Source organism: Excalfactoria chinensis, chromosome Z, assembly GCF_039878825.1.
Source record: "Excalfactoria chinensis isolate bCotChi1 chromosome Z, bCotChi1.hap2, whole genome shotgun sequence".
Taxonomy (NCBI): domain Eukaryota; kingdom Metazoa; phylum Chordata; class Aves; order Galliformes; family Phasianidae; genus Excalfactoria; species Excalfactoria chinensis.
The window spans coordinates 65,366,873-65,380,156 of record NC_092857.1 but is presented as its reverse complement, the minus strand read 5'-3'; the positions used below and the strand labels follow the sequence as shown (position 1 = coordinate 65,380,156).

The 13,284-nt window shown below is 38.1% G+C and overlaps 1 protein-coding gene across 24 annotated transcripts in view; it reads right to left on the bottom strand.

Moving 5' to 3' along the window:
• Window positions 1-13,284, bottom strand: part of ELAVL2 (ELAV like RNA binding protein 2) — an 82,219-nt gene that overhangs the window by 41,537 nt on the left and 27,398 nt on the right. For 9 of the 24 annotated variants that reach the window (XM_072359037.1, XM_072359038.1, XM_072359039.1 and 6 more), the window contains 2 exons: window positions 7,109-7,199; window positions 4,573-4,813 (listed from right to left, as the gene is read on the bottom strand). In XM_072359037.1, coding sequence (XP_072215138.1) covers window positions 4,573-4,813; window positions 7,109-7,180 — 313 coding nt within the window. In that variant the 5' untranslated portion in view covers window positions 7,181-7,199. Of the gene's footprint in view, window positions 1-4,572; window positions 4,814-7,083; window positions 7,200-13,284 lie in introns of all 24 variants that reach the window. The other 15 variants (XM_072359030.1, XM_072359029.1, XM_072359032.1 and 12 more) reach the window with 4 other exon arrangements.

Below are 13,284 nucleotides of genomic sequence, written 5' to 3'. Positions count from 1 at the left end.
TCAAAAATGCACAAGATTTTACTACTAGAAACTGTTTCCATACAAACATTAACAGCAAGCATACCGACTACAGCTTCATCAATGTTTTCTAGATATATTCAATTTTTTCAGAACTACAGTTCTAGAAATCTGCTGAGCTTTGTGCTGCATTTGTTATCTGTACTATCTATAACCAAATAATAATGAGGCAACACTTCCAAATATCTAGGAAATCAGAATCTGCAGAAAGCAAAATGAAACATGTTTAGCACTGACCCACAAATTATGTGATCCTGCACTAAGAAACCTCACTATTAAACTCAAATATTTACTGGATGTGAAGCAAGTGAGAAAAAGTTTTTAGAAGATTGGGTTTTTGTGAATTTGATAGTAGGACAGCTGGATTGAATCTAAAAAACAGGTTCATATAATAATGGTTAACAATGATCTGAAAAAAAAACCAAACCTGTCATCAACTTCAGAAGGCAGGAAGCTTGTCAGCAGAAAATGATGCAGGAAAATAAGGGGGGGGGGACTCCCTAAATGGAGACTTTTTAATCTTTGGCAATATCACATCTTTATTTCTCTACTTTAAGAAAAACAGGTAAGTAAATTAGTTGCCAGGTGGCTTAACTCATGCTTAGCTAACATAACAACACTGACATTTCACAGCAAAGAACCCAGCTTATCAAGTTGTGCATGCAAACTGCATGCTTGAATACATCAGCAGCAAACTTCTGTATGTCAACTTTCTCTTTCCCAAGCAAAAACTCCAGATAAAATGGAATACAGAGCAAACTTTATAGCTCATTATTGTATTAAAAGATACTAGGAGATCACAGCAGGGATGTATGTCTGAGACTCTAATAGTATCTGCCAATACACAGAGGAAGATCAACATCTCTTGTTTTCTTCATGAGTTAGTGATTCACCGCTGCAGAAAGTTTTATCTGCATTTGTATTGATTATCCATTTATAAGAATACTAAGAAATATTGCACTGTATACTGGAAATGTCTTACTGGCTTGGTAAACAGATCTCAGTCCCAACACATAATGTGTCAAGTTTCACTTCCCAAGTAGAGTATGCATCCAATACTGATGTGGACCAACCTGCATTAGACTGCTGAAGGCAGATCAGTGTTTTGCTCCTTTATCAGTTCTCACTTGCTGTTCAGTCTGTATGAAAATGTATTTAGATTTCCATACTCACAAGCTTCTCATCATTTTAAGGTATTCACCAAGTCCTTAGCACTCATGGCAGCTTATTTATGATCAACTCTTTAAATACAAGAATTAGAGTAATTCTGAAATCCATGAGAAGACTCTTCCTAATAATCTCTGATCTGAATTGAATAAATAAATGGAAAATTATCTCTAAGCAGGCTGCATAAAACCTGAAGATGAATGAGCACAGATCTCAAAGCAGTTGAGATCTCAAAGCAGATCTCAACCAAGTATCCACTAACACAAGATTATCTTGCTACACTGCTTAAATCAGAAGTACTGCTCCCTGTGCAGGTTAGAAATACAGTTTCTCATCTGTAACTAACAACTTTTGGAACAAGACTAACCTCATGCTTTTGCTGTCAGCTAAATACATGCCTCAAAGCTGAGGAGTAGCCCTCAAATAAAGGCAAATATGATCTCTTTCTCGTAACAGTTGCAAACGATAAGACTGTCATCAGCTCATTTAGCCCCCACTGCAGACTGCATTTAAATTAATGATCTTTCTCAGGCACCACTTTGTGCTATACAGAAGGCATCAGGCTTTCAAACAAGGCCTGCAATTAAGTTTTCCTGTTCTATTCCCAGACAAGAAGTCACCTGATACTAAGTAGTAGCATTCTAGCACAAAAAGCATCAGAACTATTGCTTAAGGAAGGACCATTTGCACATCCACCAGTAAGACCCAAAGGCTCATTTCTGTTAGCCTGCAGCAGCCTCATAATTGGGACAAGCACTAATCCCTAAGCAAATTTAACAAAGAATGTTAAATGTTAACTCTCAACTGCAATATGGGTAAACAGCATGAAAAGACATCCCATAAAAAAAAAAAAAAGTGAAGTACCACTTACATTTTTCTACTTTTAGAACAAAAGGTCAGGAAGCAGCTAAGAAAAGAAGCTTTCTATTCTGAGGCCCTGAAGTCAGTACCTACAGAGAAGCATCATTTTGCTTTCCTGAAGACAGCAAGATGTGGCATCATCTATGGTTTCTTTGACACCCCAGTCACTTCTGGTGCTAACTACAGTGAAGATACTGGTGTATGATTTGGTAGCAAAGTCAAATAAGTAGGACTGAAAGTAGTTCCTGTAGCCTAACCCACAGTGCTAGAGCATGAACCTCCAATTTAATAATGTTGCTACACTGTCTTAAGAGCAAGTCATCTGCTATGGATTAGTGCTGATCATTAAGTTCCAATGGGTAGAAAAACTATCCTAATTCAAATGCACAAAATCTAGTTAGACTGTTTAGGAAGAAAGCAAGTGCAGGGCTCTGAGCGGCCTCTCAGATTGATCCATTTTGTGCCACTGAATAGCACATGCCTTATTAAGGCTAAATTGTCAAATGCCGACTGAAAAGAATCACCATAAGTACAAAACTTAGCAAATTCACCAACATGGATCCATTCTGGCAGTCTTTTAGAAGTCATGCTCTTCAGGAAGGACTGCCGCCTTTTGTGGAAAATTTGCTTCCAAATTTATACTTATAAACTACGTGTATTATAGTCAGCAGAAAAAAAACAAAACATGACTTCAACAGAACTCCGTTTTTACCATCTTCGAAATAAAACACATCTCTAGGCCAAGAACACTTCAAGAAAGTGAGGCTTGAGAATCTACCTTGTGACACAAAAGTGTATCTCATCAACAAAACCATCTACGGTTAAGAACAATAGGCACCACCTACATTCACGAGTAACCAAAGCCAAAAACACAACTCTATGTTCACAATTAATATTCATAAGTTATATTATTACATTATAACGCTATCTTACACATGGCCCAAGACAAATTCATCTTACTGCAGCCTAGGCAAGGCAAAAAGTGTTTGCTGTTAGATTCCTGCTTAAGCATCACCTTTTCACCAGCATCACAGCAGCACCCATACCAACAGGGGAAAAGTTGGAGAATTTCTACTTTGTTACAAGAGTAAATATTTAATAAAGACAAGAAGAAAACACGTCAATCATGCCAAAGACAAGTCCTAGGGTTGGTGTCAGAGCTGCCAGAAGGTTCTAGCCTCAGTCACCACAAGTCATGTATACAGCTGGGGAACACATCCCCAGCACAGCCAAGGTGTCAACATGCACATGCAGAGAATGAATTGAGGCTACATGCAACCTTCATCACCTAAAGCCTTTATCTACCACTGCTGCCCTGGGAATACTCAGTCACAAGGAAGTCTATGCCATATGGGGGAAATGCTAATATTCTGCTACTACCTTCCATTAGTGATGGTTTCAAACTCCCAAACCAAGAAAGGAGTAGCTTTAAGCACAGTATATTCAAGAGCTGCATCTAAGTTCAGATATGTTTTTGAAAATCAGGTATTGGACAGCTCTGCAAAATAAAAAAAGATACCAAGAAGTAGAGTGCCAAAGTCATTTTTTTCTGAATAAAAATAATGAAATGTCAACATAAACTGTATATCAATGTTTTTTAATTTGACAGAGCTTGGAGTTCACAAATGGAAATGAGGCAAACTGAACATTGCCAACGATCCTTTCATTTGGTTATTAAAGTGTAGGCATCCATCTGGTAGTTCTTTCAAAATTAAACAACTGGTCTAAATACATGCACACTGAGCACCAGCTGTTAGTAAAATGAAGTACTAATCGACAGCATCACTCTGCACTTCATACTTGCGTATTCTAAGACTGCACATGTCAATTCAAGAGCATACCCTAAAGAAACTGGTTTAAATGCTGCAACACAAAAGCTAAATTAATTAGTCCACCCTTCTCCCAAGGTAGCAGTTTAAATCCCTACATCTTTCAAAAAGGAAGTTTTGAATCAGCTATAGCTATCAGGCACAACTCTAATAATAGAGCCGAATAATTATATAAGGCTTACTTGAGTTTTTATCTGCTTTTCATTATCAAAGAATGGTTTGGGTTGGAAGGGTCCTTTAGGATCACCTAGTTCCAACCTGTTTCTATAGGCAGGGACACCTCCCTCTAGACCAGGTTTCTCACAGCCCCATCCATCCCCGTCTTAAATGCCTCCAGGGAGGGGGTACTCATAGCCTCTTTGAGCATCCTGTTCCAGTGCCTCACTATCCTCACAGTACAGAATTTCCAATGTCTAGTCTCAGTCTACTCTCTTCCAGTTTCAAGCTGCTACCTAAAAACTTCCCTCCAAAGAATGAGAAAGCACAGAAAATTTTTAAGTCTTGTTAGCATTTATACGAAACTGGATGAAATACAAGCATTTATGTTTTCTGTTTGGAATCTAGACGATAGACTAGTTCCTTCAGACCAACAATGTCTTCACTAGCTTCCCTGAATTTATTCTGTAACTGAACAGAATTACAAGACATTGTCTGACAGCATAGACCACTGGAAAGATAAAAGATGAAACCAACATACCTGTTATTTTGTCCCTGACAAGCTTGCAGGACTCTATCTCACCAATGCTGCCAAACAGACTCTTCAGCTCTTCTTGTGTCATGCTCTGTGGAAGGTAGTTGACTATTAAATTAGTCTTGCTGTCTTCTGTGTTTCCAGAATCAATTGGTGAAGAGCAATTGTTTATAGTGTTTGAACCATGGGCTGTGTTATTGCAAGTTGGTCCATTAGACAGTTGTGTTTCCATGGCAGCAATTACCTGCTAAAAATACAGAAAATAAGAAACATCAAAATTCATATTTCACCCTCTTATGGAAAATCCAGACAAGAATCTATAAGAACCGCTACTAGGCACAAGTGGCACTGTGACAGCCAGACAATGCTTCTACATGCAAAAACACTACTGAAGACTTTTAAGTGTTGCCTTGATTAACAATTTCAAACTTACAAGCAAATTAAGTAATCACTAAAATTATGAAGATGTACCTCAATTAAATTAATACCAAAAACTTAGTTCCCTCTGTCCCTTCTCCAATTCATTTAGGACATCACAGACTTCCTAGTACAGAAGTAAGGAAGAGCTGCCCTTTTTCAAGAGCCATCAATGTTATCAACTTGCAAGTAACAAGTGATGTACGTAGTCCTTAAAGTATTCATTTGTTTGTTTGTTTTATTATTTGGAGATGTTACTTTCAAGATAGGTGGGTAAATAACTGTATCTTGACCCTATGTCTGTGAGCACAAGGAAGATTAATAATGTAAAGAAGATGCCTTGAGATGCACATGAATGTGCTAAAATGGAAAACAAACTTTTCCTTCAAAACTTCTACATCATTCTTCTGCCACCACAGGCTGGAATTGGGTTTCTAAATCTATTTGGATTAAATTGATAATGTGGGGTTCTCACTACTCCTCTCATCTGCACCCTAAGAACAGCTGTTTGATACTTTAACTCAACCTACCCTTAGGTATCAAATAAGTGAGCAACTGCTACTTCGGAAACTGTGTTCCACCTCAATGTGACTAGTTGCTATGATTGGCAGAAGGGATCCACACATACAAAGGCTTTCTGCCTCTCTGACAGTCATCAACTAATAACAGTTGGTAAAGACAACATGTTTTCTAAATGGCAGTCTAATACACAAAGCTTGGGTAGCCTACTGAGGACAACTGCCAGCAGAAAATTCTATAGAAGTTATCCATTAACAGATCATTTAACAAAGAAGCAAGACTCAAAACATTTCACTGAAAATTCAGTAATCACTGAAATCCAATCTAATACTAAAATTTCTAGGAGTTCTCACACAGGAAAATGTTTTGTAAAGTTGTAGAGTAGCATCAGGTTGGAATTTGTCCTAACTCCCCTCTTCTAAGCAGTATATCCAATCAGCGCATACCTGAAGAACTGACTAGGTCAGGGAAGGCAAATCTTAATTTCCTGAAAACATGAAAGGATGTTGAGAGGAAGACACTTCTGTTTTGCATACGAGCAGATTTTCAAAGAAGTTACTTCAGCACAGAGAAAGAAAAGGAAGATCATCTATACAGAACGTTTAATGTAGAAATGGGTTCTGGTTTTCCTGAGGAGCTACCACTGGATCAGAAGCATTTGATTCCCTCATGACTAACCACCAGGGAGGGGGTGAATTACTACTGGCACTGTGAGGAAAAGTCTGCTGAAGAGATGAGAATGTAGATGATCCCAAGATGAACTGTTTTTCAGGACTCCAGTGTATTTAGCAGAATTGATAGCCTCCAATGCCTTCTTTTCATACCATAACCATGTCTGCTTCCTTTCTCCCCCTCCAATCAAATTTTAAGTGTTCACTGACCAAAATTAGAAGGAGTTAGCAAGGACAAGAAGTCCTCACTTAATTGCACATTTATTTTCACGTTCAGGTGGCAAAAATGCTATCTTAAGCCAACATTCAATTGAACAGCTGCAGTAGCCCGTGTGTACTGAAATTACAGCATTTCCCAGCTATAGAACCATCTGCTCTGATGGAAGTGATACTCATGTTTTACAATTAATGCATACTCCATTGATAGGTTGGATACAACTGTTCATAAAACACAAGCCACACCATCAGAAGTTACTAAGTATTTTCTACCCAAATAGACCCAAGTTACAATTTTTTTAACAATTTATTAGAATAAGGTTTTTAAACACACTTTAAAAATAGTAATCATAAAGACATAGCATACAGGTTTTTAAAGTTACTGCAACTTAGTATTCAGACCATACCAAAACAACATTAATGTAATACTACTCTCCAATTATCCACCAGATATTTTGAATTATCACTAAAATCTCATTAGAAGAAAGGCAAGCCACTGCAGTATAATTTCTACAGGAGATCACCATATAATAGGTAAGTTATCATGGTACGCCAGTGTGCTCTAGACCCTGACAGAATAGGAACACAGCCTACAGCCTATAATGAAACATAGAACAGTGTTAGCATTCCGAATGATATTGGAGTTTGGTATGGCCTCAGCACTATTATAACACGTAAAAAAAAAGTAGCCTACAGAATTTAAGAAAAATCCCACAGACCCCAGTCCAAGGCTCTGCTGCCCACGAACCACTTCTAAGCAGAGAAGCCACATCACACAGTCTGACTGCCATGTTAGTTTGGAGTTGCCGTCTGCAATATGGACACAAAAGGACTGTATGTTAGATTAGCAAGATAATGCAACAAATCAGTTTGTACAAATTTACAGTAATTGCATTTATATTCCCAGCACGTCCACGCAGTGTGGCTTAATTGAATTTGAGGCAATTCCAATCTAATCTTTCTGAATTCATTATTTTTCTTACATGAATTAGGATGATTATTTTTAAGAGAAGATGTAAAAGATCATTACCTCTGCCATCATTCCATCTACCCTGGAAACTACTGTAAAAAAACCAAACACTCCACACCCAGAATGAACCTTAACACATCACAGTTGGGGATTTTGTTTTTATTCTTCTATTTTTTTTCTTTTTGAGGTGTGCTCCTCCCCCCACACATCCCAGTCTTCAAAACAGAAAAGTTAGTTTTCAATTAGCATGTAAGGTGTACCACTGAAGAACATCTCCTCCTATGTGCCTTCCCCAGTCCACAAAAACACAGAACATGCTACCTGACAAAGATCCAGTCCATTAACCAATCCCTAAGTTTTTTAGAATTATAACGTTGCACAGAAGACATTCAGAAAGGCTCCTGCAACAGGTACTTCCAAAAGGAGCATCTGCAGATATGCAAGTTGCAGAAGAAGAGTTGAGAGTTTCTCAAGTGGAATACCAGGAAAAAATCGTCAATGGAGCAGCTCTTTATAATGGCATCTTATTTGCTTTAAAAATAAAAATACTACAAGTCTAGTTGTATTTTGACTGAGCAGTGCTGGGAGGATATCACAAAAGCTAATGGACCATTTGCAGCCAATTACAGCTGGTCCAGATCTTAAATACAACAATACTTATAAGGAATAGTAAGAACATTGCCATAGCTTGAGGCTGATATAAATTCCTTCTGGTCAGCAGATAAAAAAAACTAAACAGTAAATCTAACTTGATTTAAAAAAAAAAGATTTTGTAAGAACACCACACCCACATTTTACAAACACATTTATCAAAGTTGTTCTTTTTTTTATTAAACACTTGAAGAACCTGTCCTCTCGTTGGTTTGTTACCAAAACGTTTGTGGTTAACTGGCTTTACACTCTATTTTCTAATTTAGGTTGATATTAGACTTTTAATCATTACCACAACTGTTCATGCAAAAAGACTTTGTTATCAGCCACATACTCTACGGCCTCAAACCAAGAACAACGCACAGACATGCATTTCTGAAGCACTCCATGGTACCCTAGCATGTTTGACGAACTGCTTATCAGGGGAGCTCTGCTATGTCTATACAAGTTTAATTAAGGAGAAACTGCATTAAAATGTCAGATCTATGAACCTGTCCTACCTCAACACTTCCCAGCAAAGCAGCAGTAACTGGTACTTGCTCCCTGCACGCCAGAGCTACAGACTGAGAACTCCTATTATCAGTGTGAACTTAAGATGCACTCACTGCAGGCATCACTGAGCCCCTAAGAGAATCACAACACCTCTCAAAAATGAAAGTACCTCATTTCAAGTACTTCCAAGAATGCTTAACACTGCTTCACAGCTTTGAAGTTAGAGTCTTTTTACATCTAATTTAGAAAAAAGAATTCTTACCCTTTCAATACAACTTCCACCTGACCTGAAAAATAAGGAATATGGCCAACTTTGCCAAAGAAAGTCATGACTTTTTCAAAAAACTATTTCCAAATGAAACAGCATTATTAGAAGATTAAAATGGTAGCGTTTTAACAAGTTTCCTAAGTTAAAGAAAGCCCCAGTTAGAGAACCAGACATGGTACTGTAACAGTTTTTTGCATTACTGCACTCAATATTACTCTTCAGATGACTACAACAGCTTAGCAGTCGCTGCATTCAATAACTGGGCAAAAATCAGTCGACCTTTTATTAAAGAAATGCAGGTTGTCTAATATATTGAGATTGATAGTAAATAAACCGGAAAAGGAGTTCTGCTGTTTCTTTTCAGTCCTAAAAGAAAAAACAAAGGAAGTTCTGCAGTCCAGCAAACAGTGATTGGTTCCCTTTGATAATGCACTGCATTGTGTCATGCATCTTTAACTGAATTCACTTCTTATTTATCAAGCAGAGTTTTTAAATCCAAACAGTCTTAAAAACTGTCTGTGGCACTGACTGAATCTCAGCTTCTAATTAGCTAATTCTAATTAGCTGGTATTTAATTCATGTAAGTTGCCTGCATGACAGAAAAGGAACTAGCTTTTTTCTGATATATATATATATATATATTTAATAATTAAGGTTTAAATACAGCAGGAGTTAAAGAACATATTTTACGTCATCAGTACTATTTACCATGGAACACTTCAGATTATAGTTTTTGTTTTTAGAGAGGGCTTAAGAAAATAACAGCAAGGCTACTGAGATGAAGATCAGCAATACAATATTCAGTGGTCTGCTACTCCTTTCCCCTGAAAAATAGGTATTTTGGTATGGAACACATTCAATTGCTTATACTCAAAAGGAAAGAGCAACTAAGGCTGCATCCTGGCAGCTCTTTCTTTTGTCGCCTCAACTTGTTTATCAAACAGTTTGATAGTTTGACAAGTTTATCAAACTTGTTTGATAAACAAGTTGAGGCAACAAAAGAAAGAGACTGCTGTTACCACCTCAGGTCTGCAGAGTAGAGAAGCCTTCAGGGCATCATACTTTCAGGTGGAGATCCTCTACTATCCGTTTTTATTCTCTCATCCTCTCCTGTGCATCCTTGTCATCAAGAGGGAAATCCATTTCATACACTGACATTACTCCTACTTTGAGATACCACATCAAAATCATTGCATATATGCCTGTCCCTGTTAAGCTGTATAATTATAAATGGTATTGAAATAAAGGTTATTACAGAAAATCAGCACCTTGAATCTAAGGGACCAGTCACTACTTACTAAACACCTGCCTTGCCTCCTCAGGCAGGTTACCACTTATAAGAGGCAACTAAAACTGCACCATGAGATAAATGCCTCCAACCTCAAGAAAAGTCACAACTGACACAACGCTCCTGAAGTCCTAAGAGATTCTACCCATGCTTATGAAGATCCACTTAAAAAGCTAAAGAGCAGAAGGCTTTCAAAATATGTTTTTGCCTTTGGCTACAAACAGTGCAATGGAAGTGAGGCATCACACACTGCTGTTTGGATAAGCACAACACAGACTCTGATTTCATGACATCAAGCAGTAGAACAAGAACACACGGATGAGAACAATGCCCTTTTTATCTTCAAATATGAAATTCAAACCAGAATTTTACTTAGCCTCTGCTTGTAATTTCTTTTAACATCTGGTCCGTAGTACACTACCTACATGGACATGCACCAGCAACAAAAGTCTCTTAGCAAGAGTAAGTGATTTGCCTAAGGAATATCACTAAACACTTTAAAACAGAATAACTATGGATTATTTGAAGGCTCGAGAACAAGCAATAGCCCTGACATAAGGTGCACAGTCAATTTTGCTTTAAAAACAACTACAACAAATTTACTTCTTTCAAAAATATCCAAGTGCACTGCTATTTGTACACTGACCGTTACCCTGTGTCCACATGTACAGACTGCTTGGAGAGTTTGCCCAAAGAAGTACAGCCCTTTCATTTATTTTAAAGCACAACAAAGCAGCATTTCTTCTCAAAAACCCTTCCAGTAGCACATCTGTTCACTTTTTTTTTCTTTTCTTTTTTTTATTTTTAACAATATGATGAAAGAAAATTGCAGCAAAAACTGGAAGTTTCTGCTCCAACAGAAAATTCACTCAGCTTAAGAGAAAACTAACAGCAGAGAATCTTTTGATTTATGCACAGTATGGAGATCTTAGGATACAGTATTAATCACAGTCCCTCACAGCTCCAGGAAAACATAAAATTAAGTTTCTGAAGAAAAGACTCCCAAAGGTTTCAACGTAACTTTGTTAATTCGAACACGGTCAGCGTTAAGAGCAGTAAGAGCAGCAGTCACTAGACAACAACAGCAGCTTGCTGTGCAGTCTCTCAAAGTCAACCATATTAGAAGGAAAACTTTCTGGCAATCACTGACACGAATCAGAAAACAAGGAGTACTGTTACACCTTGGCCTCAGAGGCGAGAGAAAAGGCAGTGAAAGGGATAGAAGATAGATATTAAAGGGGCACATGGGATGTAAGCAAAAAGACAAATTAATCCTTGTGATTAATGTTGAAGAAAATAATCTGCAGAAGCTTTTGGCAAGAAGAAAAAAAGCCAGACTCGTCTGTCTCAGGTAGGTAATGAGTAAGCAGTTCTGGATGGTTGAACAGGACACTGTCATCAGTACAGGCACATTCTACCAACACCTTCACAGCTTCACTACCTGAACCAAAAAGACAGAAGAAAGAGCAAGTAGAAATGTATAGGGAACACTGGAAATGTATACCTGAATCAGAAAGAAAGCCTCTAGACAAAAGCAATGTTTCTGAGAACTCAGCAGTCCAAAGACCACTGAACCTGCAAGACGGTCAACACTGCCCCACTAACACTGCTACTGCGTGAAGAAGCCAACACAAAAGACTTAAAAGCAGGTCTGAAAAAGTAGCCTAAGTGCAACACTAGTAGTTACCTGCAACGCCAGCATGTTGTTAAATGATTAGTACAAGTGAGATTTCAATGATGTAATTCTAAGCATTTGTAATTATTCAGGTCAGTTTAGAATCAGAGCACTTTTACCAACATAACTACTTACTTCCAGCACAAGAAAACATCAACATTAGCTCACACACAAGATGAAAGAACCCAACCTAAAACTGTACTTCTCCTTTCCACAGCCTTCATTCATTTAAAAAGTTTAGGCCAGCTGAGAACAAAGCTAGATTTGTTATATTCTAATTCCTCACCACACGTCATATTGGGTATATGTGAAAACAGACAATTTTGTTGATGTGAATGTGCAAGTCCCATGACAGTTATCACTAGCTCAAGCAGAGTTCAGGCCTGAACTCTCAACAGGTTCCATCTGCCTCAGCTCTTCAGCTTGTCTAGTCTCACTGAATAACAGCACAACCTTCTGGTGCATCAGCCACTCCACCCAGGTTTACACCACCAGTAAACTTCTGAAGGCAGACCCTATCCACCCCCCTTCCCCCAGGTCATTGATGAAGATGCTGAACAAGAACGGACCCAGTTCTGACTCCCTGGTGTCATAAGAACTATTTGTGTATATCAATAGCTAGGAGAAAGCAAAATATTTTAGTCTGATTCAGAGAAGACATTTAATGTTAAAAGCAAACAAGACAACATCTGATTAGAAGGCAAGCCTCCAAAGAAATCTGCTACTTCATCTCATCTCCCACTCATGTACCCAAAGAAAAACAAGGCTCAAAGACTTTGTATCAGGCTTCCCAGTATCTATGATGCAAGAGGTCAAGGTGTGAAAATGGATTCCTTCAAAACACGTTTAAACTCTTACATCCCTTCAGTTTTTTATGACAGCACTCATCTTGCTCACAGCTCGTTAGCTGCAGAGGTATCTGGGTCCAAAGCCCTGAAGTACCACAGATACAGCAACAACAGATTTCAATAGCTCTGGATCTCCCTACCCTGGAAAAGCAGAGTGAATCCCCATGATTCCTCTCCCATAAAGGAAAACTTTTCCCTCAGACAAATCATAAATGAAGAGTAATGAGGGAGAAGTTTGGCAGTTGATATCCCCACTTCCTATAATCCTTGCCTAAATAGCAGTTACTAAATCCCACAAACAGAGGAAAAAAAGAAAACTGTGGAAAGTAAAAAGCAGCTTCCATGTAGTTTTATTCTCCACATATTTTCTCAACGCAGTGTCAGGCTGGGACAGCAACAGTAAGCATGTGCACCTGTATACCTGCATGTGCCCTCATCACCCAGGACCTTTAACAGAGCCACATGACAGGCTGCAGACAGCACTATCCTCAGCTCTAAAACTGTTAACAACCAAAGCATGTGCAAGGAGAAACATTCAAACAAATCCAAAATACACACAACCAACCCACAGATGGCTAAAATAAAGGTATAAAATTAAAGCTAAAAAGGTGAAGTCTCAGGAGGTAAAGTTTTCCAGGTTTCTTATTTGCAGACAGACAATTTAAAGAGGATGAAGAGCCACATTTCCATTTTGAGAACAACA